We start from the raw sequence: 27878 nt of genomic DNA, 5'->3' as shown, positions 1-27878 counted from the left end.
CTTTCCTGTACACCATGACGAGCTTCTCAACTTGGGATCATCCCCGGAGCCAAAGTTGTTACAAAGCAGAACGTCTGGTGTTTGAAGCTCTGTCCCCCCCCCCTTCCGACCTCTCGGCACGGTGTAGTAACATATGAGCCCCCATGATGCTCGTCGACTCTCAGATATATTGCGAAAGAATGAAAAGAAAAACAACACATCTTGATTTTCCTTTAAGACCCTTAACCTTCTTGACAAATGTCATCTTCTTTAAAGGACGTCTGCATTCGGCATTACAAATCTAAATGCTAACAACTGTCACACAGCAAATTAAACAGAACCTTTGCTTAATTTTCAACTTGACACGTTTCGACACGAGCGCTAAAGGAGTTCACATTTAATAGTTTATCTCAAAGAAGGTATACTTCTTATAAAAATGAGCTCATAAACTGATTACGCAGATCAGGGAAAGAAACACCAAACCACCATCCTTCTGTTCTGCCCCCCACGCCGTGATTTACTTTTGTTTGACAAACACAGCTCAGGTCAGACTGCAAGGCCTGTGTGCTAAACTAAAGCCTGCTAGAATAACAACATGGGATTACGTAGCTGCTCAGGTGCGGCGTATACCTTAAATTCAAGTCCACTGAAGCAAATCTCCTTTCAGATAAGTCAACACAATCACATAGCTGCACGGAGCAGTTAAAAGTCATCAGGAATTCCAGTCAGCTTAATAGAAATGGAAATAACGGTGGTTCAGCTCTGACATGATATATTTAAATATTTTTTTTAAAAAGCACACTAAAATATAATGAGTGAAAATAAAGATTTTATTTTATTTTGGAAACCAATATACTTTCTTTGTATTTTCACATTGACCCCTTCCTCGCTATTCTCAGAGATAAATAAAAACATAATCAGTATATATACATCAGAACATACCAATACAACTTTGATAAGACGCTTCAGTTGGTCTAACTTGTAAAGACTGAACATGGAAATCAGTTGTGATCATGTATTCACCGGCATCTTCCGACCATGAAGAGGATCCTTTATTTAATCTGTATCAAAAAGAATTGAAGTGCTTTAATTCTGCAGCTGTACAGCGCTAAGGAGTGAAACACGTACTGTTAGAAAGAGCGGACTCCTGAGTTTCACGTGGTTGCAGTGACTCCAGACATGCTTGCAAAAGTACGGGATGAGTTTGACTATCACACAAACATATGCCGTGCATCTGGAGGGGGTATTTGTGAACAATGTAAGTTTTGCATGTAAAACTTTATATTTATCCATGTATTTTAAAATTTACCACAAGCTTCTATGTCCATTACTTTTAAAAATACAGCCCTTTGGGATCATGTTGTTCTTAGTGATAAACCCTCCATGTTATAATGTTCATAGCTCAATTGTAATGTCAGTACATGAGAAGCACAATCTATTTCCATATTGTATCAGCACACATGATTGTAATGTATGAATGTAGTATTGATCATAAATCTGTAAATCTTCTCAGAGCTCAGTGACTCAGCCTGTGTCCGTTCCCTCGTTGTAAACTGACCAGAGGCTGATTCGCTGGTCCTTTGATCCGGCAGCCAGGACTCTTTGTCTGGGGTCCCGGTGGTCAGAGAAAGCTACACTGAGCACCATGTCTGTGTGGTACTGTAGTACCGCCAGCGGCCGGAGCTTCTTCCAGCCAAATACTCTTATCCGGTGGTCCCAACCTGCTGAAGCCAGAAGTTTACGATCCATGCGGATACACAGCTGGGAAACCCCGGGGTTGACCAGCGTCACACAGTCCTGCAGCTGTAAGAAAGAAAGAGGAAAAATATCTGAACAGGTAACTGCGTGCTACAAAAACACAACTACAAAGGCATTCTCGTATGTATTCCAAGCCTCGTGCTTGTTTAAGGATGGGATGTAGCATTTTTTCCTAACTGTAAATGTAACACCAAATAACCCATTTTTCATGCAAATAGAGGCAAGAAAAAAAAAACAGAAATACTTAATAGATCAGTAAGACAATTAATCACTACCGTCTGGGAAAATGTGGCCAAGGCAAACACCGACAATGAGGGGGCTATCAGCTGATCTGATGACTGAGGTCCAAGTGTGAGGCTGGAGGTCTGTTGAACCTGGCTGCATACTCCTGGGACTCAATCATCATCCATAAAACATTAGGGCACGAGGGCCGCGAGTAAATCTCTCGGCGACCCATTATTTGGTTTGGAGTTAGGGAGGCGTATTCTGTAAGCGAGTTACCTGTGTCGCCGTTTGGAAGAAAGCGAGAGACCATCTCGCTGAAATGCTTGTTTGCAGAGACCGTGTTGCTTTAAGCACCTCTGATGAATTACATTCACACTGAAAGGTCTGATCAGCGGAGAGAGACCTGATAAATACACTGCTGTAACATCTGCCTGCTAAAGATTAGCCACAGCCCCCTCTCCCTGTGATCAACAGCGTCCCACAGACTGTATCCATCTCTCTAAATGCGCAACATTCTGACAAATGAAAATGAATGGTGGCTAAGATGGTGCTCTGAAGGGCCCCGGTGTTGTGGGCATTCCTGGAGAAGCGAACGTGCTTTTCCTGAAGGGTAGGGATCTCCACCGGATCGCTATACGGGACCTAAACATCTGGCTGTGGGAGCTGAAATCAAACTGGACAGCGTAAAATTGACTTCATAAGTTGTGTCTAGGGAGACTAATGGTTTGGATGGGGAGGAGATGTTGGGAGAATTTATCCTGCTCCTGTTCTGGGCAGGAACCATCCGCAAGCTGCATGTGGAAGACATAAGCCAGGTACTCGTAGCCCAAGTGGATAAAGTGGAATGCAAGGGAGAGAAGGAGCAGGGAGGAATGTCATTGATCATAACAGCAAGAAAAGCCAAGTTTAGAAGACACAGTGATACCATTTCACTTTTTTTCTTTTGTTAGTCAAACCATCATCGCGAGGATGAAACCGTGTGCCCACTTCGCCCAACAGAGCCAAATACACAAATACAAAGCAAACTAAGGGGTGAAAGATTGTTCTGAGCTTTGTTATTACCTCAGGTATTTGGTATGCCCCTACCTCTGTCCATCTGGTTTGCATTAGAGTCCTGATAATGATGGGTTTAAGTGTCTGTTTTTGTTTGTTTTGCTTCCCATAGTTTGTGTCAGGAAAAGGCATTTGTTTCATTAAGGGGTCAATTGCAGGCAGTAAATGGCTAATGAAGTAGTGATGGTCATTCAGCAAGGCTGCTTGGTTAATTGTTTTTACTTTCTGTCTGAGAAAGTGGAGAGGTAAAAGTAGTAAAAAGAAAAAAATGGCTGCCTTGTGCTATAATTTAGAATGAGCGATGCTCATGTGAAGCTCTGCTGGTTCCTGAGCTGCCGGCCATCAGTGTCGAGTCACGAGGTGCCGGAGCTTGGACTGAAACAATCAGCTGACTGACTGAGAAGTAAAAGAGAAATAAAACTGTGAGATTCAATTAGCTGCCAATTTATCAATTCTAAACTTAAAGAAAAATCCAGGCCGGTTTTATTTGATTGCAATTAATTTTGCGCTGGCCTCACTTTGGGGTTAACTCTTAATTGCACTTTACCTACTAATTTATCAGTAAATCACATCTTCCTGACAGGAAATGGGAGTTGCAGCCTAAAAGTCATATTAATTTTGATCATATAGATGATCTGCTTACACTTAGGACACTTTGGAGACCGTTGTTTTTTTTCGATAATGATTGAAAAAACAACAGGATGATTAAAACATTTTGAGAAACATTTTGACTTCGGTATTTAGAACAAAGCCACGTACCCTGATTCCAGACACTAAGCTAAGCAGCTGCTTTTTCGAAAAGACAACAATCTCCTAAATGTCAAAAAAAAAAAAAAGATCAAAAATCCTGCTTCTCAAATGAGATTTTTTTAAACTGTCTTCTAGAAACAGTTAATTGATTGGATTTGGCTTTTTAAAAATATGACCTATTTATTTGGACCATAAAAGTGGGCCAAATAAATAAAGCTGTGCTTCAACTGGCTCTGAGGCTGCAGATTAATTTGAATTAAAAAAACCTAAAAAAATAGTTGCAGCCCTTGAATATATTATTTCTAAATGTGAGAAAAACTCTTTGCTCTTGGAACATAAGACTATTGTCTTTTCTAACTCGATGTTCTCCGGCAGCAGCATTGTTGCTTTTGCTGTCAGGCCACACCACATCTAACTGAAAATGCAGCTGACTTCAAGTGCTGCCATTAACCAGTCCTCAGTCTCTAATGAAACCCATTAGCTCTAACCGGGGAGTCTTGGCTTGCATTATTTCCACCCCATTTTTCCTCAGATTGCTTCCTTGCTATCTCATCACAGACAGAATCCATCTTTGGTCTTCATCATTCTTTTTTCTTGTTTTTTTTTTTCTCCTCTTTTTGGAAACACTCCTTCCTGGGCTGTGTTACAGCATGCAGATAAACACACACAACGGGGTTTGCTGTCTAAACGCCAGATTTCTCAGCTGTCAGGAGGCTACCAGCTCTGCTCAGCAGCTGGGCCTATGACAGATCCAACACAAACTCACACTTCAGGATCCTCTTTCGTAGCATCTCACCAGAGCGAGCTGATGTTCAAAGGGAGTGTCCGCTTGGCAGGTTTCACTCGTGCTTTGCTTCACTTTTCTCTCCCTTCTTCTTCCCTCCTGTCTTTAACCTTGGTCTTGGCACCAATCTTGGTGTTCACACTGATCTACTGAAATGTCCCATCATCGCTCACTCACTCAAGTCTAGCGGCTGGAAGGGTTTTCACAGGTATATCTGACACACCCTGTCCCTGAATCACACTTGGCAGTGGGGAGATTACAGCCTTTTGTCACCTTGTCTGTTAGAGCTCGGCTCTGGCTGACAGGAGATGGATGTGTCAGGTGAGCAAGGAAGGGTGATGCCCCATAAAAAGAGTGAAGATTTTTTATATTGCAGCACAGCTGAAGTTGGGCCTGATTTGATCGGATCCAAAAGCCAGGACTCGACACTAGCAGTTGCAGGAATTGTGGTTTCCCAAAGAAATCGTGCAGGTGACAACAGGGGATATTTTTATATTGCTGTGTATGTGAGGAGCAGGATGTCCACCTGTAGAGAACTGTCATCAGCTCCAGCAACAGCTCACTGTCAGACACGCTTGATTTACATTGCTAATCTTCCCCTGTCTATACCCCGTTTTCCCTTCTCTGGACTGCGACTGCTGTCTTTTTCCCTCTCCAGGAGAAACCCGTCACTGCACGTGCCAATGCAGGTGAGCATCCACCTAAATGAGCGTCCATCTGGTTTAACAGCTTGTAAACACTTAAGTCTCACGTCTTTATACAACATAGTCTCGACCCTGACAAATTCTCAAAAATGCACACTGCACCAGAGCAGAGGGGGAAAAATGCTATGAAATGATATCAGGCTTTCCAGGTCAAGCAGAAGATAAAGGCCTCTGGAAGCCATGTGAAATACATTAACCTCCATTCCTGAGGCTATCTGTCTTTATCTGGCCTTGATAAGCTCACTTCACAGCCTTTCAGCCTCGCTAAATCATAACTGCGCTGCATTGTGTCACATTCAGTTTCCCCACCGTTTCACCAAAAAAAAAGGAGAAAAAAAAGCATCCAGCCAGCTCTGCTGCACTGGACTGTATCGCAGGGGTAATTTGTGGGAAGTGGGATGCTGTGGCACTTACAGCCTCCTCAGCCTTTATTGCAGCCTCCCACTGTGAACTACTGTTCCCTTTACTGCAGATGTGTTTTTTGTTTGGTTAAGGGGCCTCTCAGGTTTTGATATTTTTATTACCTCTCAAGGGTCATCAGTCAGGACCCCGGGCCAGGGTCCACCAACCGGCAGGTCCCCGCTGCCTGCTTGCTATGGCCACACAAAAATACTTTTGTGGGAAGAACTGAGGATAGCTGTCTGGACGTCACACTGAGCTGCACTTCAGAATAATTTAAAAGCCCCCGTTGGATCCTTTCCCTCTCCTTGTGCTTTCTGCCTGTCATACTCATCCTGGATTACACGCTGAATCAATATTTTGTTGCTCGAGCAAAATAAAGCAAATAAACCCCTCTCCTCCTGTTTTTGGTATATTGAATCAAATCCTTCGCAGTGTTTTCCTAGACACATATTTAGGGGTGAAAAAAATGGAGCTTTGCAAATATTTCTAATTCAAGCATTCATTTGTAAAAAGCCTCGGAAAGAATAATACCGCTTTCACTGTGCAGGAGTGTACTATATCAGCCTCAGGTTCCCCTTGGCTCGGATTCACGGGGGTTGGGTGAAAAATAGGAGCATTCCCTTTTGCTCATGAAATCAAGAGAAAATACAGCTTCAAATGAGGCGTTAAGTCTCGGAGGCGTTGGCTGTTATGTAAAATGAATTATGGTACAAGCTGATATGATCTCTTTTGGTGTTAGTGCAGATGCACTGGCATGGAATTTATTGTATAGACAGGACATATGTTTGAGAGTCTGTCTGTGTTTTAACAGAATTATGGTAAGAGGAATGTTGTATGCTAAATGAATTAAGTATGCCTTGATTTTCCTCTTTTTAAAACCAGAAAATGACACACATTTTTCTTCCCAGCTGTAATCAACGGTGACGTGAGCATATCGAGGTCTAGTATGCGATTGTGTATCAATGTTCATGTGGGTGGTAAGACTCTAGAGTGACAGCCCCAGCTTGGCCCTTGGCCCCCAGCTCTGCCAATGCTGTGTAACCAGCAGCTGATTTATGGCCCCTGGAGCCCTGCTGAGCCTCTTCCTCTTTGGCCCCTGATGTTTTCCAAGCAAGCCCAGAGAAAGGTAACACTCCTCTACTGCTGTCTCCTCCAGTTCCTTTTTATACTATTTCTAGGGACTCTCTTGTTCAACAATTAGTTAGCAGGTCAGCTTATTTGGGGTCTTAGCTAGGGACGCTTCAGTAACCAATATGAATTAGCATGACTAGCTCAACAAAGGTAGTTGTATCCTTTGGAATACTTCTATTTATTATTAGATTTTATTTTTATTATCAAGAGAGACCTGGCATCATGTCTAAAATACCTTCAGTACTTAACCCTAATTTGGCAGAATTGTTAGTATTATTTGATATAAAGGAAAGTACATAGTGACCCAACTGAAACATGTGAACAGAAAAAAACAGCTAAAATCAAGCACAAATCAATTTAAGTCACAAATACTTAATACAGCTAGCTAAAAGCAATGATTAAAGCTATGTTTTTCTAAGTTATCACTGTGGATTAGAGGTTACTGCAGGTGTATCATAACAAACAAATTCACATTTTCACAGTTTGAGAGTGACTGACCAGTCAGATCAAACGCTCTGTCCTCTACTGACCTGCAGGTTGCTCTGTCCATCCAGCCTCCAGGAGGAGAGCGTCTTCTCAGAGGAGCCCGATACGCCCCTCAGACTTGTGGTGTCAAAGGTCAGGCACATGACAGGCTCAGGGTGGGCTTTGACTTGGCTCAACTTGGACCTCTGGGTTACGTCCCACAGCAACAGAGAGCCATTCTCGTATCCAGCTAACAGGAGAGGCCCAGAGCCCGAGTCTGGCTGAAGAGAGGAAGGAGAAGGGACAGCAAGATGGAGAAGAGGGGACAGAAAGTGAAGTATGAGTTAAGATGTGAGATGAGAGCTGTGTCGTAAAAAACAAAACAAAACACGGAAACCACTGCGCAATGCTGGAAACTGAGAGGAGCAGAGGTTATCATCCTGGAAGCTCCCGCTGACACTCAGAGAAACGCTCCATTCGTCAGCTTGCTGCTCTCTCTTTCCAGCACTCCATTACACCACTCCTCACTTTGCTCCTCATCTATATTACTAAGCCACAGACATCAAGCCTGCACAGAGAGAATACTGCATCAGGTAGTGAAATAAAGCAAAACGCTGAAAAAATGCTGCTTTTCTCGACATGTAGCTGAGATTTTGTGTTCATGTCTTCCTGACTATCTCCTCATTATGCAATGTTCTGGTTTTTCTCCACTTTAATGTGTTCATATTTTATTATTTTATTCTATTTTGATCATTTTTGCTACCAATATAACTCCTCTGGAAAAAATACCCTCAAACTGCATACTCGCGATCTAAAAAGAATAAATAAATCTAACTTTCGTACAAACCCGACACATATAATCTGGCTTCACATCCATTTCATCTCCGGACGTTCCAGATCCAGCTTGAATGTTTACAACTGGCGAATCCATCAGAGTAAATCTTTCAAATCACATGAAATGAAATGAAACCAAGTGTGCAAACAGGCATCAGACAAAATAAAAAAGAATCTTCTGTTAAATATATAGAGCAATCTATGGTGACCATAAAATAGAGTTGCATGCATATTAATAGGGCAAAGTCAGCAGTGTAACATTTGAAAAGAATAATAAAGCTGTGCCTTCCCACTGTTGTGAGTCCACAGATAACCTCTGAGTGCTCGCTTCCTCTACAGCAGTATAATCAAGCCGGCTCAGAGGCTGTGTGGAGGTGTAGCTGAGCTTGTAAATTATGTCTGTGAACAAGCGCATAAAGGTGGGCTGGTGTAAAGTAGTTGCCTTATATAGGCACTGCTGGAGGCGAGATGTGAAGGATGAGGGAGGGACACCTGGTGAGATTTTCCTATCATCCCGCTTCCTGAAAATCAAATTTTTTTCCGTAAACATATACAAAACACTGTAGTCCGTTCTACCGTAAATACGTTCCTTAAAACGCCCTAATGTGGCCTGAAGAAACAGATATGTACGTATATCCTAACTCATGCCTTTACTTTAAAATACCGCCAGGCCTCCAGAAATAGCACAGTGCCATGCGGAAGGTAGGAGGGTAAGAAATTTTTTCCATATGTGCAAGGAGGCCGTGTCTGCCATTTTTTCCCTATTCATGTCCAAGTCCTCTTCTCACTTAACGCCCTATATTTCTCTTCTTGCAGCTTTAAACAAATTATAGACAGAGTCGTGTATTCCTTCCAAACACATCAGCGAGGACGAACACTAAGGGATTATGAAAACAAATAAAAACACGTGAAAATCAGTGGCCCCTGCTTGCCGGCAGGGACCGGGCTAAGCGTTCCAGGCTAGGGGCCCACCGTTTCACTTAAGTGTAGGACCTCGCTGATTGATGATGTCATGGGTCAGAGGTCGGGGAACCCTGGGTAGACATGTAATTCATTATATCCTCCACAGGCCTTTTTACAAGAGGGCTCTCTGCTGGAGTGGGGCTGGGGCTCAGGGAGAAGATTCATCACCAAAGAGCAGCTGGAAAGATGGATGGAAGCTGGCTGGAGATGCAGGACCAACGGAGGAGACTTCTCTGTGTCGTCTCCAGGATGGCAATGTCATGTGACTTTCAGCCATGTTTTCATAGCTGTATTTATGTAGCGTATTAGCACGTAATTAGAGACTGATTTATTTTATTTTTTTTCGTTTGTTTTAGTGCACAGGACACTCACTGAGTAGAAAGAGCAAGTAGGAATGGGACACAGAAAATGATCTGGGCAGAATTAGACCAAGGCCTCTGCAACCTTTCAGCATACAGATTACCTACTCTACCAGGTGAGCTATAGAGGTGCCCTACAGGCCGATTTTCATTCTTTTGGCAAATATGCCAAGACATCATTGTGCCATTTCTACTGTAAACATATCACAACCCCAATGCTGTGTAAAATGTAAATAAAGGAGAATGTCATGATTTGCAAATCTCATTGTCTCATATGTTTAAACCAAGAAAAAATTCCATCTTAATAAAAATACTGACTCATTTGATGGCAGCAACACATCTTTAAAAAGCAGAAGCATAGACAGTTTAAGGTTGTCTTGCTCCTCCTTCAAGGCCCTCTTTGAAAAGGTCATCCATCTAGCTTTGATGGTGCCTTTCCAGATGCAGGCTTTTGAACTGAGCACTGATAACTAGTCAGATGGTCTCTCCTTTCCTTAGTCCAAAGGACACGGCATCCATGTTTTCCAAAAGAGAATTTTCAAATTTTAATTCGGTTCCACTTTCCCTCAGTCCATTTTAAAAGGGCTTTGGACCAATTTCTGGATCATGTTCATGATGTGCATGATAGGGTGTTATCCTGCATTTGTAGACGGAACAGCAAACGGTGTTCACAGACAGTGATTTGTGGAAGAGTTTATGAGCTCATGCAGTGACTCCTATGACAGAATCGTGCCTGCTTGTAATGCAGCGCAGCCCGAGGACCCGCTGGAATCTAGTACATATTTTCATCTTGGTCCTTTGAATGATATTATGCACTGGCAAAGACTTTGCATTAAGGTATTCAAATTCTTTGATGAACATCGTTCCAAAATTTTTCCACAATTTGTTAATGCAGTTTTTTTACAGATTGATTCTATTGTGAGTAAAATATTGGTTTATGAGATCTGCAAAAACAGTTGCATCCCAACTGTTTTAGTCTTGGAGTTGTATTAAGACTTCTAGTGAGATATACATGCTGTAAGGTGGTATAGCTGTGTCCTGTTTGACAATTAACACTCTGAGCGCTTTTGTACTGAATATATTAAGTATATTATATTATATTAATATTCATTTATTCATTTCCTTCCTTCTCTTGTCTGCTGAAACAGTGTTTAATGTTTAAAATCCACCTGCCGCTGAAGCATCAGAAACTACAAATATGATGTGCACCGGTATATCATATTTGTCAACATAATCAACATACATAATACTTATGTTATACATATAACATATTATGACAGTATGTTTGCACTAAGTACCGCAGCAATTTCCTAATGTTGTAAACCTGCTCAACATTTGGCAATAAAACCCTTTCTGATTCTGATTCTGATGTAAGGCAATAAAAATATTTACACAGTTTTCTAAAACTCATCACCAAATTGCTTGCTTTAGGTAACCATCAATTTTGAAATGATTGTTTTTAAAGAAAGCTGCAAAACCTTAAATTTCACAATCAGACAGAATGTTTCCGCTTCTCAATTTTACCATGTCAAACAGAGTGAAAAGCATTTCATAATTCTCCTATAACCCTCTTTTCCTCTTTTTAAGTTTTTTCTATTTTCCTCCAGAATACATATCCAGACATCTTTACAGAAAAGTTTAACGACTGTTATAGAGGTCATTACATTTTCTAACTAAGAGCTTAATTCACAAATGTGAGCAGATTAAATCACAGTTCTGAGAAAGTTCCTCTTTCTCAGGAAAAAAGTGCAGTTGCAGCCCTGAAGCACTTCAGTTCGATCTCTGGTCACAAATTTCTTTTTGATGATTTGCACATCATAAAATCAAAAAAACATTTGTACTTATTATTTTTGTGTAATGCCTCAGTTTACACCAGGGATGTCAAACTACTTTTAGAAACATAAAGCATGTGCAGCTCACTTTGATGTGGGCGAGATGAGTGAAACTCACTTTCAGTGTAAAAACATTTAACTACACATTTAATCCCTGACATATTTTAATATAAGATAAAGAAGTGCAACTTTATCAGGACATCTCAGGTCTTTCTACATGATAAATGTGTAAAATTACAGAAAGCGTTCTGGTAGCTCACTGCCCAGACTGTCTCATATTTATAAAACAAAGTTTTTGATGAAAAAAAATTTTTTAAACAAAATTTCTATTGTACATGGTGAAAAACGTTGTCATTAAATTGTTTACCTAACTACTTTGTTGTAATATAAATGGCTGTGTGGGGAATCCTTATCAACAGGAATAGCTGTCAAATTTATGAATATACAGTAAAAAAGCCCTCCGTCGTATTTTCTAAACATCTCCAGTGGGCCGGGTTCGGGTCTTTGCTGGCCCGGTGCTGACCCCGGGCCTTAAATTTGATACAACTGGTTAAGACAAACAGAAGAATGCAACTTCCACTGTAACTGCCATTTAGCTTTTGTGTTCAATATTAAAATTAGTCATGTTCATTTTTTCAGAAAAGTTAAAGTAAATAGTGGTAATCTACAGGGGCAGATTGTCACAAAGCAGGGCCAAAAAATCACAGACTTTACTGACAGCAACTAATATGTGCCATTTATTGGTGATGTTCTGTCCTGTTTGTCCTTGTTTATTATAAGGTATGTAAATGGTCAGTGGTACTTGGATAGCACTTTTCAACTCTTACTGATCACTCAAAGTGCTATTTACACTACAGGCCACATTCACCCATGTCTTAAACATTTTCTACCCACACACTCACCCACCAACGATGCATCACGAACAATTTGGGGTGCAGACTGGAGAATCCGCTATGATCCCAGGACCACCGCCATCATACACGAGAATTTTTATATTAACCTATATTATATAGTTTTATAGGCATATAGGTTTTTCTGTATTTTTTGCCAAGGACAATGTAAAGGAATCATTTACACTAACAATCTACTCTCTATTCAGCTGTGCACTGTGGCTTTCACAAAATAAAAACATAACAAGATAACTGGAGAAAAATGGCATCATGAAGCTAATAAATTTTCGGTGTCATTTCCTTGTGTTGTGATTCCGGCCTAAATCATGAACAACCCTCAGACCAGTTTGTTTGCTGATGTGGCCACCACAGGCCTCGGGCAGACACTGCTTCAACATAAGGAACCAATCGCCTCCTTCGCTTTTCGTCCCGGTCTCACCATGATGTCATGGCCACGAGGCTGCAAGGTGATGAGCTGAAAGTGATGGATATCTGTATAGGAACATTTCCTTTCCCCCCGCCAGCCTCTGTTCACATTAAAAGCCTTGCACATCATATATCACTACTGTCCCCCTGGCCAAGCCTGACATCGGCACACAAGTCAAACCCACATGTGGAGGCGCTTTCCTCCTCCTCCACTCGCCATCGTTCATGGCTTCCTAGCCGATCAGATGCAGAAAACCCTGATAATAAGCTCTGTCACCTTTATGTCATAGCCCACTAAGGGCTAGGTGGGATTTTAATGGAGTGAATTGTGGCTAAATTTGGAAGAAAGCGCTGCTTAAGACTTAATCGTTTCCATAAACTCCTGCAGAGAGGTCTTATAGGCTGACAATAAATCTGTTGGTGAGTCTGCCTTAAAAATATAGGAGGATAATCGCTTCTCGTCTCAGCAGTGGGAAGAAAAGAGGGAGGGGTGGCGAGTGCGAAGACAGAGAGAAGAGATAATTGGCAGTGGCTTCTTCCTGGAGTGTGTGTGATAGGGAGAGACAGGGTGGAGAGATGGGGATACAGTTGGGTCCATATATATTTGGACAGAGATGACTTTTTTTTACTTGTTTGGTTCTGTATGTTACCACAATGAATATTAAATTAAACAACTCAAATGCAGTTAAAGTTCAGCTTTAATTCAGCGGGTTAAACATAAAGTTTGCATAAAAATGTGAGGAACTAAAAGATTTTTTTTAAACACGAGCCCTTATTTTCAGAGGATCAGAAGTAATTGGACAAATTCAATAACTGACAATAAAATTCTTATTTCTAATACTTGGTTGAAAAAGCTTTGATGGCAATGACAGCCTGAAGTCTTGAACTCATCCACACCACCAGATGCTGGGTCTTCAACAAAACTAAAGAAAATTCAAGAATATTCCACTTCTTTGCTTCAATAAACTTCTGGGTTGCTTTGGTTGTATGTTTTGGGTCATTGTCCATCTGTATTATGAAACACTGACAATCAATTTGACTGCATGTAGCTGGATCTGAGCAGACAGTATGTCTCTAAACGCCTCAGAATTCATTCGGCTGCTTCTATCCTGTGTCACATCATCAACAAACATTAGTGTCCCAGTGCAACTGGCACCCATGCACCTCCAAGCCATCACACTGCCTCCGCCGTATTTTACAGTTGATGTGGTACACTTTGGATCATGAGCTGTTCCACGCCTTCTCCATACTTTTTTCTTGCCATCGTTCTGGTAGAGGATAATCTTGGTTTCATCTGTCCAGAGAAGGTTTTTCCAGAACTCTGCTGGCTTTTTTGTTCCAATCTAGCCTTTCTACTCTTGAGGCTTATGAGTGGCTTGCCTCCTGGAGAGTGTTGTTCACTTGTTTGGCTGTTGTGAAGGGATTTCTCATCACCATGGAATTTATTCTGTGATCATCCACCACGCATGTCTTCCATGGACGTCCAGGTCTTTTTGCGCTGCTGAGTTCACCAGTGCTTTCTTTCTCAGGATGGACCAAACTGTAGATTTTCCCGCTCCTAATATTGTAGCAATTTCTCAGATGTTTTTTTTTTTCCTGTTTTCGCAGCTTAAGGTTGGCTTGTTTTATTTGCATAGAGAGCTCCTTTGACCGCATGTTGTCTGTTCACAGCAAAATCTTCCAAATGCAAGCACCATACCTCAAATCAACTCCAGACCTTTTATCTGCTTAATTGATAATGATATAAGGAAGGAATTACCCACACCTGCCTGTGAAATAGCCTTTGAGACAATGACTGTCCAATTACTTTTAGTCCCTTTAAAAGAAGATGGCAGATATTAAGGAGCTGAAACTCCTAAACCCTTCACCCAATTTGAACGTGGGTACCCTCAAAGGAAAACTGGGTGTCTACACATTATGTCCACTATGTAACTATAATTGGAATATGTTTCAGTAAACAGGTAAAAAAACAAAACCGTCAGCGTCCAAATATATAAGGACCTAACTGTAGCTGTTTCAGCCGTTGCTTCCTGCTGTGTCAGGTTAAGGAGGCAGTAGTTTAATGCGAAAGGCAAGATAACGTTTGTATTTGTTTCTTCTCGTGACTGAGAAAAGACCTGCCATTGTGTGTTTGATAGTGAGTGAAAGAAGGGGTTGTATGCATTCACAGATGCACACAGACAGGGCCAGGTTTTCAGTCTTTTCTTGCGCTCGGAAACTCTTGAGTCACTCAGTCAGTGTAACAGATGAACATGCTTTGAAAGGAATCGGCCTGAAATGATTTACAATCACCTGGGCCCTTCGGCTTTGAAGTCAGACAGCTGCCTGTGCTGTATTACAAAGATATTATATAATTTATAATGATATAATTGATCATTATGTTTTCTGGCACTCAACGCTCAGCCAGCTTTGGTTCATAAATCAGATGATGAAAGGTGGGTGCAACAGTGAAATCAAAGGCAAACAAGAAAAAACACAAACATGGTGTCAGCAGGCACCGAGACTCTTTTCTCTACAACATCACAAACAATGTCACCTTTATAGGCTTTGCTTTTGACTTATTAACTCTAATTAGTATTACAGGGATGCTGGGCTAAGTGTGCACAGGCCAGCAGCTTGCCTCACTCTGGGGTTCAAGATGATAAGCTGTGTTTTGATTTCTGTTGCCTGTAAACTGCACAGCTCATTAAATTTATGCAAACCATCCACAGCCTTGCATCAAAACCCTCCATTCAGTCCCTCCCTGCAGCCCCAAAACCCGGAGAGTTAATAATTAACCATAAAAATAATTACAGGGTTGCGTTAATGGCTGGAAAATAAAACTTTCAACGGCAATCACAAAACAGAAAGCTGTAACTTCTTTTGCCCAGATCAGATTGGATGTACAGCTGCAGGCTGATATATGGCTGTGAACCCCCGGCCTTTCCAAACACTCTAATTACAGTGTTGGGACTCGCTGCCAGCTGAGAAGAAACGCTTGGAAAAAATGATGCGGGACGAGTTGTCGAGCTGTAAATCACGAGCCGCATCTCACGTGTGCGTTTTTTTGTTTACTTTAGCGGCTTGTCGTGGGCTGCTGTCCAATCAGAATGAAGCAGGTATGTACAGATGTGTGAGCTTTTATTAACAGTCATGAAACAAAAGGTACATCGTTCTCTGGCTGTCAGTGTGATTTTCTTTTTTTGGATAGTGTGACTGATCATATTGTGAATTTCCTTATTTTCTGTTATGTTTCACTGGTGGCTCCTAATTAGACCTGGGCAAAATGTTCTAAAAGACATTTTAGACAGTTTTGTACTAGACGATATCTAAGAAACACATCTCTGCATGTGAGCACAGAAGCTCCACCCTATTTTAGTTGAAATTTATATATTTATATGAGGGGCAACCAATCAGAAGAAAGTTGTCCTGAAGGGAGGATCACAAGAAATAAAATAGATGGGGGGCTGTAAATGAGCGCCATAGGGCCCTTTCTGAGTGTATCTGTGCATTTCTCAGTGTGTGCTGGTAATGGTGCAGAAAAATAGAGTAACAGACAATTAATTAAAACATTAATTAAAACAACTCAACAATATCTTTGAAAAAGACACTTTAAACTGATGCTTACCTGCCACAGTTTTAGACACATGACCATCCCCAGCTTTTCTTCTGGCACAAGGGTGCAGACTGCAGTCTTACTGGGCAGCTCGATAATCTTGATCTGTGGAGAACACGTGACAATTACAGGTTAAAACTGAAAGGGTACCATTACATTGCAAAGAAAAGGATAATGATGGATTTTTTTTCTGCACAAAATGTGGTGTCTCTCCATCTTGCAGCTATTGAGATATTTAAGGGGGTCAAGATAAAAAGGCCGGGGGTCACAGAATCAGTAGCACACATCCCAAGAGAACAATGGATTTCTGTACAAAATTTCATGGCAATCTATCAGCGTTAAAATGCTTTCATCCCAATCAAGGTCGTGTTCCTGCCAAACAGGACTGCTATCTCTCTCCCCAAAAGCGAAAAACGGCAGCGTATGTGTTTTCATTAATCTGTTTTCATTACTGGCACAAAATTATATATACACACAAGTTCTAATTGCCAAGTTGGAATTTGTCTGTCTTCTGCATTCAAGCAACAAACCTGCAACCCAAATCCATACTTGTTTTTTCAGGACCTCCACTGATCCAAGTCCCTCCAACCGGCAGTACAGTGTCATCCATCAGCGCAGAGCAGCCGCCTCACTGTCTATAATAAATCCTGCTAAAGGCTCACCCTGCGACCTGAGTGGTGTTTTCCTGCACACATTGGCACTGATTCTGATAAAAAATACACAGACTAATGATGATGTGTGTGCGTGCACGTGCGAGTGTGTGTACCCAGACATCCTGACCAAAGCTCATTCCTTCGACTTTCTCCACGCGGATGATATACGCTGCTCAAATTCATTCTCATTAGGCCTCAGATTAAACAGCCCTTAAAGGAAGCGATCTGTATTTTAGCGCTAAGCCACATCTGTCCTGCATGTTTACCTCTGCGTGCCTGACAAAGAGGGCCTTTAAGGACTTCTCTGTGCCTCAGGTGATCACTGTTCTTGTGTGGCATCACACTGCCCATAAATAAAACACCCACGCTATTAATTAATGTTTCTCCCGTGGCAGCAAAGCTGCTGGCAGGAATCTCACTGTGAGCAGTAAACAATAAAACCACGTGAAATAGCTTCAGATGGAAACTGCTGCCTGTCTCGGTTACATATCTAAATATCGCCCCGTATTTTGCCCGAGGCGCTGAATCATGCCATTGTGAATGCTCTGTGGCAAGTGCCTCAGTATTGTTCCTTAAGGTAATTCATTAATGGGTGTGTTTTTACTTGCAGATGCATGATAGGGATCTGTCTTGGTCAGTTATGTCTGTGGAATGGGGTGGAGAGCCCAAAATGGAGTGTGGCCTGTTTTGGTCTGCCGTTTATGGGTCTGTAGGTGTGTCTCTGTCTGTGTCTGTTGGGACAATGGCATTATTGAGGTGCTGGGAGTCACAGGCGCCCTGATGCCTGGCCCACTGGACCGAGGTTAGCAGAGGCACGTTTGACTGGATCAGGTGACCGCTCCTTCCCTTTCAAGTGTAGCTCTGCCACAGAAGAGCACGTAACATGAATCTGGAGGCAATAAAAGATGGCTGAATAGCTGGCTGCCCCATCCTGCCTCACCACTCAGACACTGGCTCCACACAAAACCAAACAGGCGTGTGGGTGTAGAAAATTAACCTCAAGACAGACAAAACTGTGATTTCATTCCACCATCAGGACTGGGCTGGGATTCTTTTCTCTTTAAGCCACCATTCAAAGACAAAAATGTAAACAGCTACTTTGACTTTTAAGCAGGAACATGCTCATTACTTACTGTAAAGCACAATTAAAACTGCGCTTTGCTTTCTTAGGAATTCTCAAAGCCATGTGTTTTAGACAAAAGCATTCAGTGAAAAGAATGTTACTAACCACAACCACAATTAACCAACACTTAGCTGGTGGTCAGTACTAAGATCCTGTCCTTCAAACGTGCACGCTGATGCATAAAATCAAGGTTTGCTAATGATGCCATTCAGATCACAGTTTGACAGTTTCTGGCTGCAGAGGGCATGCTCATGTGTCATGTTGACACTACCTGAATGGATTCAATACGCTTATGGATCACATCAAATACAAAACATCGGTGGAAAGATGACAGAACTTGTAACAAAAACAACTTTGAGGAACACAATTTTCCGAGAGCACACTTACGGTATCAAAACCCACAAATATGTGTGAATTCCATTGAGTTAAACAGCAACAGCAAGTCTGGTCAGGTTTACACAGGATGTGTTTTTACACTCAACTCAGACGGTTTAAACCAATTAAGCTGCTCACCCAAAAAGCCGAGCTATTTATATGCTAACGAAATCCTTCCATGTCAGTTCAAAATGAAACGGAGCATAAAGTTACTCATCAAATGGGAATTTAATTGAATGCGGACGGATGCAGTCGAATCTGCAGTGTCAGAAGTAACACATTACATTTTTCAGTAAGCATTAAACAACTGACTTCAGTAATTACATTACAGATACAATTATGTTGTTATTTTCATTGCAATCGGTCTTCAGTTCTATGTAACAACCAAACATGTTTTTTTCTTCCTGAGCACGTGTGCCACAATCAGCTGACTTGTGTTTGTCAGCTTTTGAGGAGTGGCGATACAGACGTTATTTTTATTTTTAGAGCCCAAATGGACAGGAGTGTAATGGTAATGCAAATTAAGTCAAAGGCAGAAAGAGCCACAAATTAAAGCTGAGCATTTGCTGACCCCAGCCTTGAACTTCAGCAGGTGATCTACCTGTTCATGTTTCTGAAGTAGAATCACTGTTGTGATCACTTTGAGGTCTCTTTGGGCTGGCTTTCATCTTTGCTTTGTGTTCATACATAAAAACTAAAAGAAAGACTGAATGTGTTTCCTTGTTAGGACACGGAGTTGTGTTAGTGTGGGACTGGCCATTATGTGACGGTGCACTTCAGGTCATTTTACGGAGTAACAAGAAAATAATGCAACAAATAATTTAATGCATTACTTTCTCTGGCAAGTAATTAATCAACATACTCCATTACTTTTAAGAAAAGTAACAAGTAATAGTTAGTATAATACTTATATAATACTCAATGTAATGTAATCAGACTTGCATTCCTGTGAAAATGTGTGGCAAACATTTCTAGATGTTATTATAAAAAGTTGTCACACTCACTAATAGAAACTCCTCTACCTCAAGAAAAAGATTCGATTTTTAACTTAATTACCTCATATCTATAATAGGAACCTTTAAGCTTTCCCTTGTTTTCCCTCATGTCTATACAGTTACAATAGCAGATGCTCATATTAAACATAGCTGAAGTTTCAAATAATGAGTTCAGCATAAGTACAGCTAATCCCTGTGAGCCAACAGCTCAGGCTTCAGACTTCTCTAAACGCTCAGGGTTCAGACAGTTTTGTCTACTCTTGGTTCTGTATCATATTATATGGTAAGACATCAGTGAAAGCGGATGTTCTTAATATAGTTCTCTCAAGTTCACACCTGTTGTTCAAACTTCTTATTCACAAGGCTCAGACAGTAAGAAGTAAAAAGAAGCTTAAAAACAGCCAAAGGAGCTAAAATGTCTCATTTTAGACTAAGAATGGACTGAAGGAATTCCAAGGCTTAGTATAGGACAAGTATCATCTGGATCTATGGATCATGAAAAGTAACTCTTGTGGAGACCAGGAATAAAAATATTGAACTGGAAACAGATTCCCTTTAGGTTCAGAGATTTAGCAAATCCCAGCATGTGCTGATAAAGGGGCGGGGGATGAACATGGATTGTAAAGACAATTGAATGTTGACACTGCTGATGTCTAACCTCCTCCGTCTGCTCCCCAGCGTAGGCCAGAAGGTAATTTGCAGGGCTCATCTCTAGAAGGGAGCACTGACAGAATCCAACACTGCCAGTCCACACAGACTCCACCAGCTCACTGCGACCTTCACTCACGTCCCACCAGCAGACCTGCATGTCCCGGCCCTGACTGCGCCACCAACAGGAAGAGCGAAACCAGAGCTGAAAATCTGCAGTTATTCACTATAATATACTTTTTAAAATCAAACAGTTTGTATAGAATTAAACCACAACTGACATACTAACAATATTTCTTATTCACAAATCCTTGCTAAGAAAATAAAGGTAAGAACCAGACGGCTGAGAGAGGTTTACCTGATGAGTGCATCTGCTGACTGCAGTGTGCTGACCCAGATGACAGAGTTACCAGAGTGAGCTTCTATGATCTTCTCTGGCCTCCTGCTGTTCAGGTTCCAGATATGTATGGCACCCTTTCCTGACCTGCAAAAACAAGGATGCTGCTTTGTAAAGGATCTTTAATGATCATCACGTACATAGAACCTTACACTAAACTGGTTCTGCTTTACAGTAGCTACAAAAATGGTAAGATTTACTCTTGTTCAAAGAAACTAACATTCAAAAAGATGAAGGAGCAAATCGTGGCTCACCCAGAAAACAGGAGGGGAGTGCCCTCTCCTTGGCAGCTAAAGTGAAGTGTGTTAAGGGGTCCGCCCGCCCCCCTCAGGGTGTAAATGGGGGATGGAGAAGGACGAGACATCCTTTGGTCAAGCAATCAAAACGTGGCAGAAAGAAGGCTGAAAACTAGCGCCGCTGCGGTCACTGTAAAAGAAAAACATGAACATGAAATCTGAATGTAACATGTGACAGTAGTGTATTCTGAGACTGATGGCAATAAAATGCTTACAGTCCACACTGGATTTCTCCACAAATACCTCTCAGAGACTGCACAACGTCTGACAAACGTATTTTATTCAAAACAGGATAATTGGACACATTTTAGATGAACAAAACAGAAATGAAGTGCACACCTAATATGTCAAATAAGCAAAAAACTTTTTATGCACAAACACTGAGCACGGGCCTCCTTGAGGTGCTTCACCCTTTCTCTTCCACACAGCAGACAGATGTTTTATACACTGTCTGTATTTTCTCCATTGTTAGTAGCTACAAACCCTGTGGCTCTCTTTCAGTCTTCCTCCTTCTAGTCTGCGTGAAAACACCTCTTACTCAATATGTCATATATCACCACTTCTGACAGCTGAATTACAGTAAACACAGAGAGCTGAGCTTCTCATTCCTCTTGATCTACAGCCGTTGTCCCAGAGGCAGAGGTAACAGCTCAGGCTTTTAAGTTGTTTGTAGGCTGGGTAGCTGAGGAAACCAACCTGACCACAGGCATGCTGCAAGGAAATGATGCTTCAACACTGAACAATCACATGTGAATGGCTGATATCACAGCTAATAAAATGCTATCCATGTTTAAAATCATGGTGTCAAACTACACGAAAAGACACTTGCCAACACAAAACATACGGATGCACCAACTAGGCTATTATTAGTATTTATGTTTTGCACAGGCATGTGGCCCACGTATATGTAAATGGTAATTGGTAGTTCTTATAAAAGTGCTTTTTCTACCCATTCACACACATTCATATAAGCACTTTTTTCTATGCTTTTTCTACCTAAGTGCTTTCTATCTCCAATGGATGCGTCGGAGAGCAATCAGCACTACAGCCACCCCTGTAAGCTTACAGGCATTCCCATCCAAGTACTAACCAGGCCCAAACTTGCTTAGCTATTCCCACATTTCTCTGCCTTAATTTATTCAGTATTTGTTGTGATTCATTCCTCCATTTTTTTAAGTAAAACAAAAAGATCATCATTAAAAAATTAACTGCTTTTCGTCATCACCTTTGAACTGGGTTCAGAGAAGTGTACCTTTCCCCTTGGCAAATCTGAGATGATCAAATGAGAAGCTTTGGATGAGGTGACACAGAATTACCTTTTTCAGCCAGTGTAAAAGCGATATGACATAACAGGTAAAAATCAGCCACTGACATTATTTATCCACCTATCAGCTGATATGTCCCACTTGTGTCCAGTATATTGATAGCAGTTAGTATAGGGAAGAACACAATGTTCTGCAAGAACACATTTACTCCAAATATGAACCAAGATATATAATAGTAAGAGTCACAGGCCCTGACAGAGCCCTGATTTCAGTTTCATAGAGTAAATCTGAGGAAACACAATGAAAGAATGGAGTCTACCAAAATCTACAAAAAAGTAACATAAGTTCTCTATAATGCTTGGCTGCTACACCAACTGATTAATGGCATTATTTTCCAAAGCATCCCCACAGGTACCTAAAACTGGAAGCCTTATTCTCCTGCCCCGACTCACTCCCCTCCCCTACTTTTACTTATCATAACCCTTGCTCTCTGCAATCAGCAGACACTGAAACTGGAGCCCGAGGCATTCAGGAGCAGCTCATTTCAGGAGGTTAGTGGTTAAATTGTCCATGTGAATCTGTGAAGCGGAGCGACAGAGACCCCCGATCAACCTCCCTAATTAAGCACATAACAGTGTAGTCCCATGTTCTAACAATGACGGTTATTTCACCAGCTGTACTATTAATTAATATATAAAGCAGAAATTAAAAAAAAAAAAGCATCAGCTTTTTTTACCCTGTAATTAAGTTGGTCTAATAAATTAATACATTTCAGAAAAAGAAGGCCATTTTCATTCATTAAAAAGAACGTGCAGAAATTTATGTGAATTAAGTGCTTAAAACTTTCTGAGCATAATTCCTGCAGGTGTCCCAACTTTTCACAATAACTTGCAAACCCTCTGTGTGTCTGACAGCAGTGTGGAACAAATGTTACTGATGCATTATTATGACAAAACTCAACTGCCTGAAAGGTACCTAACAAAGGCCGACAGACTGCTTGGTCATACTACAACATCACACAAAGGCCTTGAGAAAAGAACAGGAGAGGTCTCAAAGCCTGGCGGACTGGCACAGTATCCAGACTGAAACTGGAGCTGTACAGAACTGAAAGCACGGCAACCAATAAGTGCAAGACATTTGTGGAATCTCCAACGACAAGATTGAGACTGAAATTTGGAAATGTTTAAGATACTGACCATTAATGTCACACTTTTCTCGGAACTGAACCAACAGAAACGCCCTAAAGCAACAACTGTACAAACTTGTTTTGTATGGTATGAAGAAGATGGCAGCAGTGTTTTTATGGGTCTATCAGTGAAGCTGCTCCTCCTGTGAATGGGTGGGTAAGACTACATTCCTTAGTCCTGCGCCTGTGTGAGTGTGTGACAGGGGGGAGCTAACCCTGGTAACAGGTGGGTTATGCCTCCCTTATTATCCTCTTCCAGTGTTGAGCTGCGAGTCACACTGAGACCTGAAACTGGCTGTTTTCATTGGCTTGCTGTTCTGACTCGCAGAACTTTCCACTGGCGGCTGCAGCTCGCCGTCACCTAAAAGACAACAGCCGGAGACAGCGACGGACACGCGCTTTGCAGGGGCTCGAGAACTGCAAAAATAAACGCACATCCAAAGGATGAGTATAATGGCCATTTTCCCCCAGCCACTACTTCCTCAGTGAGGTTTTCCAGGCGTCAGCATTTCCAGTCGCTGAACTGGCCCAACAATGGGCCTGCTGTTGCGGCTGCAAGCGAGTCAGCTACAAACCCAAACACAAACATGCAGGCAGCTCAGGAAGGGAGAGAAAGACACTGTAAACAAACAACATGGTGACTCGAAGTCACCAAAATGTATTTTCAAGAAGGAAGCAAAGCAAGGGGGGGGTGGGGGGTGGGGGGGGAATCTGCCCTGGCATTTTTCAAGCCAGTAATTTTCACTTGTTGTGAATGCACATCCACTGTAGTGGTCGAGCTGCAGTAAAGCTGGCAGTAGGACCAGGTCAAAGAAACGCAGACGCAGGTCAAAGAACTCAAAATTTACTGGGTTGCTTTTTTTAATAAACATAAGAAACCTTCATAAGGTGAACTATAAAAGACAGGAAGATTCTCTGTGTGGCCATTTTTTTATTAAGCATGTTCACAATGAAAGAAAGAATAGCTACACCTAATTAAACCTGTGTATCGTGCACAAGAATACTAAATCAGGGAGACTGATTAATACACCTGAGCTGGTTTTAGGAGCCAGCGGGAAGAGGCAAGAGAGGACTGAGGCTCCTGCTGGCCCTGTAACAGATAAGACAGCTCTGGGTAATCTGACTCAAAGTCCACGGATAAAGGCAGTTTGTCTCTTCTTGGGCCGTCTGTCCACACCTACAGGGTAATTAGGCCTAATTATGAGAGAAAGGTCCGCTTCCCCTTCATGTTATTAAATGAGAGCCAGCCTCGTCCGCCAAGAATCTCTCAACACCAGCAAGGGGCTGGCGACCTTCAGATCAAACACAGCGACTATCTGTGCCCCCCTTTGACTGCACCACCGCCCATTACCCTCCTCAGCATCACTGCACATACGAAGAGGGAGGGGACACACAGGACAGTCGTTATGATATGGGGCATCAAAGTTTTTCTATTTTTTGTTTTTCCAGCAGAGTTGGAGGGGAGAGTCCTGCACATTCCTCGCTTGGTGCTGTATCACGTGATCGGACGCTACCCTCCCGAGCTCCTGACTTGTGGGATTGTGCCATTCATAAATATAAAGAGCAGGCAGGGAAGGATATACTGATCACAGGGGTTGATTATGGGACCTTTTATAATGCCCCAGCTTCACAAGAGCCATTATGGAGCCATGGAATCCCAAGATCCCATTCTGTGATATGAGCCTCATCAAATATGAGATCTGAGCTGCATGATGAAAACCCAAAGCAGATTACACATAGCTCAAAAGCTCCAGTCTAGATGTGCCCTCAATGAAAAACCTACTTTATGACCTATCAAACCAGTAATATTCCTTTTCTTAGCCAACAAAGGTCAAGAAAAAGCTTCCAGATTCTTCTAAGGCCACTACATCATACCTCAGCTATTAGTCATACTTCACTATTAGCTGTTTATCAAAGGCAATGCTCTTATCTGCTGCTTCCCTGCTTTTTCTGGTCATGATGGCATTTCCACCTCGCTTGTTGATCAGTGGGTGGTGAGCTGATTCTACAACCATTAGTCAGCCCTTCTTGCCTCAGCCCTCCCCCTTTCCAACTAATACAGGTCCTCCTGAGGAGGAAACCAATGTGCCAAATAGAGAGCGAGCTCCATTATAAACATGCAGCTAGAAAAACAGAATGGGAAGTGGCAAGGAAGACACACACCCTTTATTGTGTCTTGGTGGGGGTAATCTGGACTGGATAAACAGCCCAGCGTCAGATAGAGGCTGAAGTCAGACACAAGTGCACCAACACCCACTGTCAGTCACAGATCCAATGAGCGGGAAGAGGCAGCATTGTTCGCGTGAATGGCGTGAATGCTAAGCAGGGGCCACTGCAGATAAGGGCTCAATGCCTTGTGGGAGTCACTGATGCAGGCACTGATGGAGCACCATGTCAGAGGGTCCTGATTTAGGAGGTTCTGACTGTGGTCAACAGGTACCAAGAGCCTTATCTGTTTGCATTATCACCCATTTCCTCCATCAGGTCATTTGCCTGGGCACTAGAGGAAAAAGGCACACAAGAGGGTCGACAGCTCGAGGGTCATCATACATCAACGCACATTTTGGGTGTGATCACCTTCGGATATATGGGGATTATGCTGTCAACGCAGCAAATATAGGAAAACAAGTGCATTCTTATTGTGCTCTAATTCAAAAAAGACATCATGCATTGAGGGTTGGGGAACACAGGAAACAGCAAGTTGTTACACTTTGTCAGACTGCACATCCCCCACTCCTTCAGCTGTCAGTCATCTTCAGGGGCAGCGATGAGTGACTGAATGCACGAATCAATGGTGAAAAGTTTGACAACGGGATAACTAGTTGTAGGTGGTGAACGGCTCCTGGACTTCAACCAGAACTCAACCAGAACGGACTCTTAAATGTGACCGAGTAACAAAACACCATTTACAACACCTGTCCAGCACCTGTGCATTCCTCAAAGGCTGTATAGGCTCCATATTCATTGCTTTTCTAATACAATAACTAACTTTATAACCTGTAAATACCCAAAAAGAATTTCATAGATGATATGTAATAGACACATATGCTCATTAAAAAGAACTGATTTTAAAAATGTAATTTCTCCTTGACTTATTTCTCACACTCCATTCTTCAATAAATAAAAAAAAATTATAAATATTTATATAAACCTCCCTCACAACTATTTCCAACACATGTCACGAGGAACATAAGCTGTAGCAATCACTACAAACTTCGCTCAAAAAAAATAGTACTTTTAAGTACCCTTCTGACCTACAGGAATGGTACACAGTGTATTTTATCCACAAGAGTGGATCCACAACAGAAATATAGCTCTCATGTTAATACAGCTCAGAGGGCAGATTAGAAGCTGCCCTCCACGCAGATGCTGGACTTCACATCCGGGATTTTCGTTATCATACTGAAGGAGATATGTTACACAAGCCTTTGTTAAAATCTAAAATACTGACTTTAAAAAAATGTTTGGAGGTGCTTTGGTTTCTCTCGCGCGATGTTAGTAAGAAACAGGCTAACGTTAGCAACGTGGCTCGAAAATAGCCATAATAAACATATAGACCTTATTTTTAGATGTCAGGAGTTATTGCTGGGTATAGTGAGTACACAGTTTATGAAAAGAAGTAGACGCTTTAATGAATATTGTTAAAATACCATTTGAGCGAGACACCGGTGTTTTCACTGCAGCTGTGGGAGAGGCGATACAAAGCATGCGCCGCATCTGAAGGACCTCTATTTACAGAATATGAGCTGTCCGTGAAAGTGCCTGAACAGAACAGTCATTCATATTTTCGCTCTCTCGCTTCTTTGAAAATTAAATCAGAAGAGTGCTTATTAATGTGGCACCCTGTACCTATGTACGACCCTTAATAGGTCTATTTTATATTGAACATGCCGTTCTCAACAAATCTCTGTACATTAAGACGTTAATGTTTCTTTATGTAAAAAGATTACTTAGTTTTTTAGAGCCACTAAACATTCCCTATCTAAAAAAGCGAAATGTGGAACTTTTACAGCCTTGCAATACTACATGAACAGGGGAGTCTTTATATTTTTTTTTTCACCCTTTTTCAGTCTAATTGAGAAAGAGAGACAGAGAAAACACAGGGCCCTAATCCACAGAGCACACAGAGCCCTTTCATGGGAGTGCTGGGAGAGACCTTTATTTGTCCATTCCTATCACGGAGAAAGCGGGGTTTCAAGGTTGGCTAGGTCTAAGCTGGAAGATTAGATGAAACAGGAGTGTTTTAAACCTCTTCTGTGGCCATGGATTAGGGACAGTCAATCCCCCTACACTCCAAAAATGAAACAATACAGAGTACAGGTGCCTCAGTGGAAGAGAGTGCATAGTCTAAGAAAGAGAAGAGAGAGAATAACATTCATTTAACTTGAAAAACGGAGGGAAAGGGGGAGAAAATATCTCTATACACTAGACTTTATTTGCAGACAGACTAGTGTTTGATCGAGTAAAAACGTGTAACATCGTTATAATTACTTAGGAGTGCCAGTGCACCTAATTAACTAATGCAAAGGGTCATTTACACAGGCACTTCATGGCATACATGAAGAGAGTGTATGTCAGTTGTGAAGCAGTGAATGTTTGCACCAATTAGTGCAAATGGAGGTGGCAGTAACCCCTCAGCAGGAGGTGGGAGCAAGAGGTGTCCCCTGCCCTGCCTGGACAGATATCATGGCCCACATTATCATCAATTATTCCTGGCATCTCATCTTACCCATGAGCCGGGTGGGTGCAGGGGGTCAATGCCAGGGTGCCCTCTGCAGCAAGTGGCCTGG

General features: G+C 41.8%; 1 protein-coding gene across 1 annotated transcript; it reads right to left on the bottom strand.

Annotated features, from left to right (window-relative positions):
• Positions 1-788: 788 nt before the first annotated feature.
• Positions 789-26808, bottom strand: gnb1l (guanine nucleotide binding protein (G protein), beta polypeptide 1-like). Its single transcript, XM_084946273.1, has 7 exons — positions 26739-26808; positions 20596-20767; positions 20303-20428; positions 19955-20117; positions 16163-16255; positions 7317-7532; positions 789-1782 (listed from the first exon to the last, which is right to left on the bottom strand). Exons 2-7 carry the CDS (start codon positions 20703-20705, stop codon positions 1504-1506), a joined length of 987 nt encoding a protein of 328 aa, XP_084802399.1. The 5' UTR covers positions 20706-20767; positions 26739-26808; the 3' UTR covers positions 789-1503.
• Positions 26809-27878: the final 1070 nt, after the last annotated feature.

Source organism: Perissodus microlepis, chromosome 12 (genome assembly GCF_051167445.1).
Source record: "Perissodus microlepis isolate ML-2025 ecotype Zambia chromosome 12, ASM5116744v1, whole genome shotgun sequence".
NCBI lineage: Eukaryota > Metazoa > Chordata > Actinopteri > Cichliformes > Cichlidae > Perissodus > Perissodus microlepis.
The sequence above is the reverse complement of the archived record's forward strand: the minus strand, read 5'-3'. Positions and strand labels throughout refer to the sequence as shown.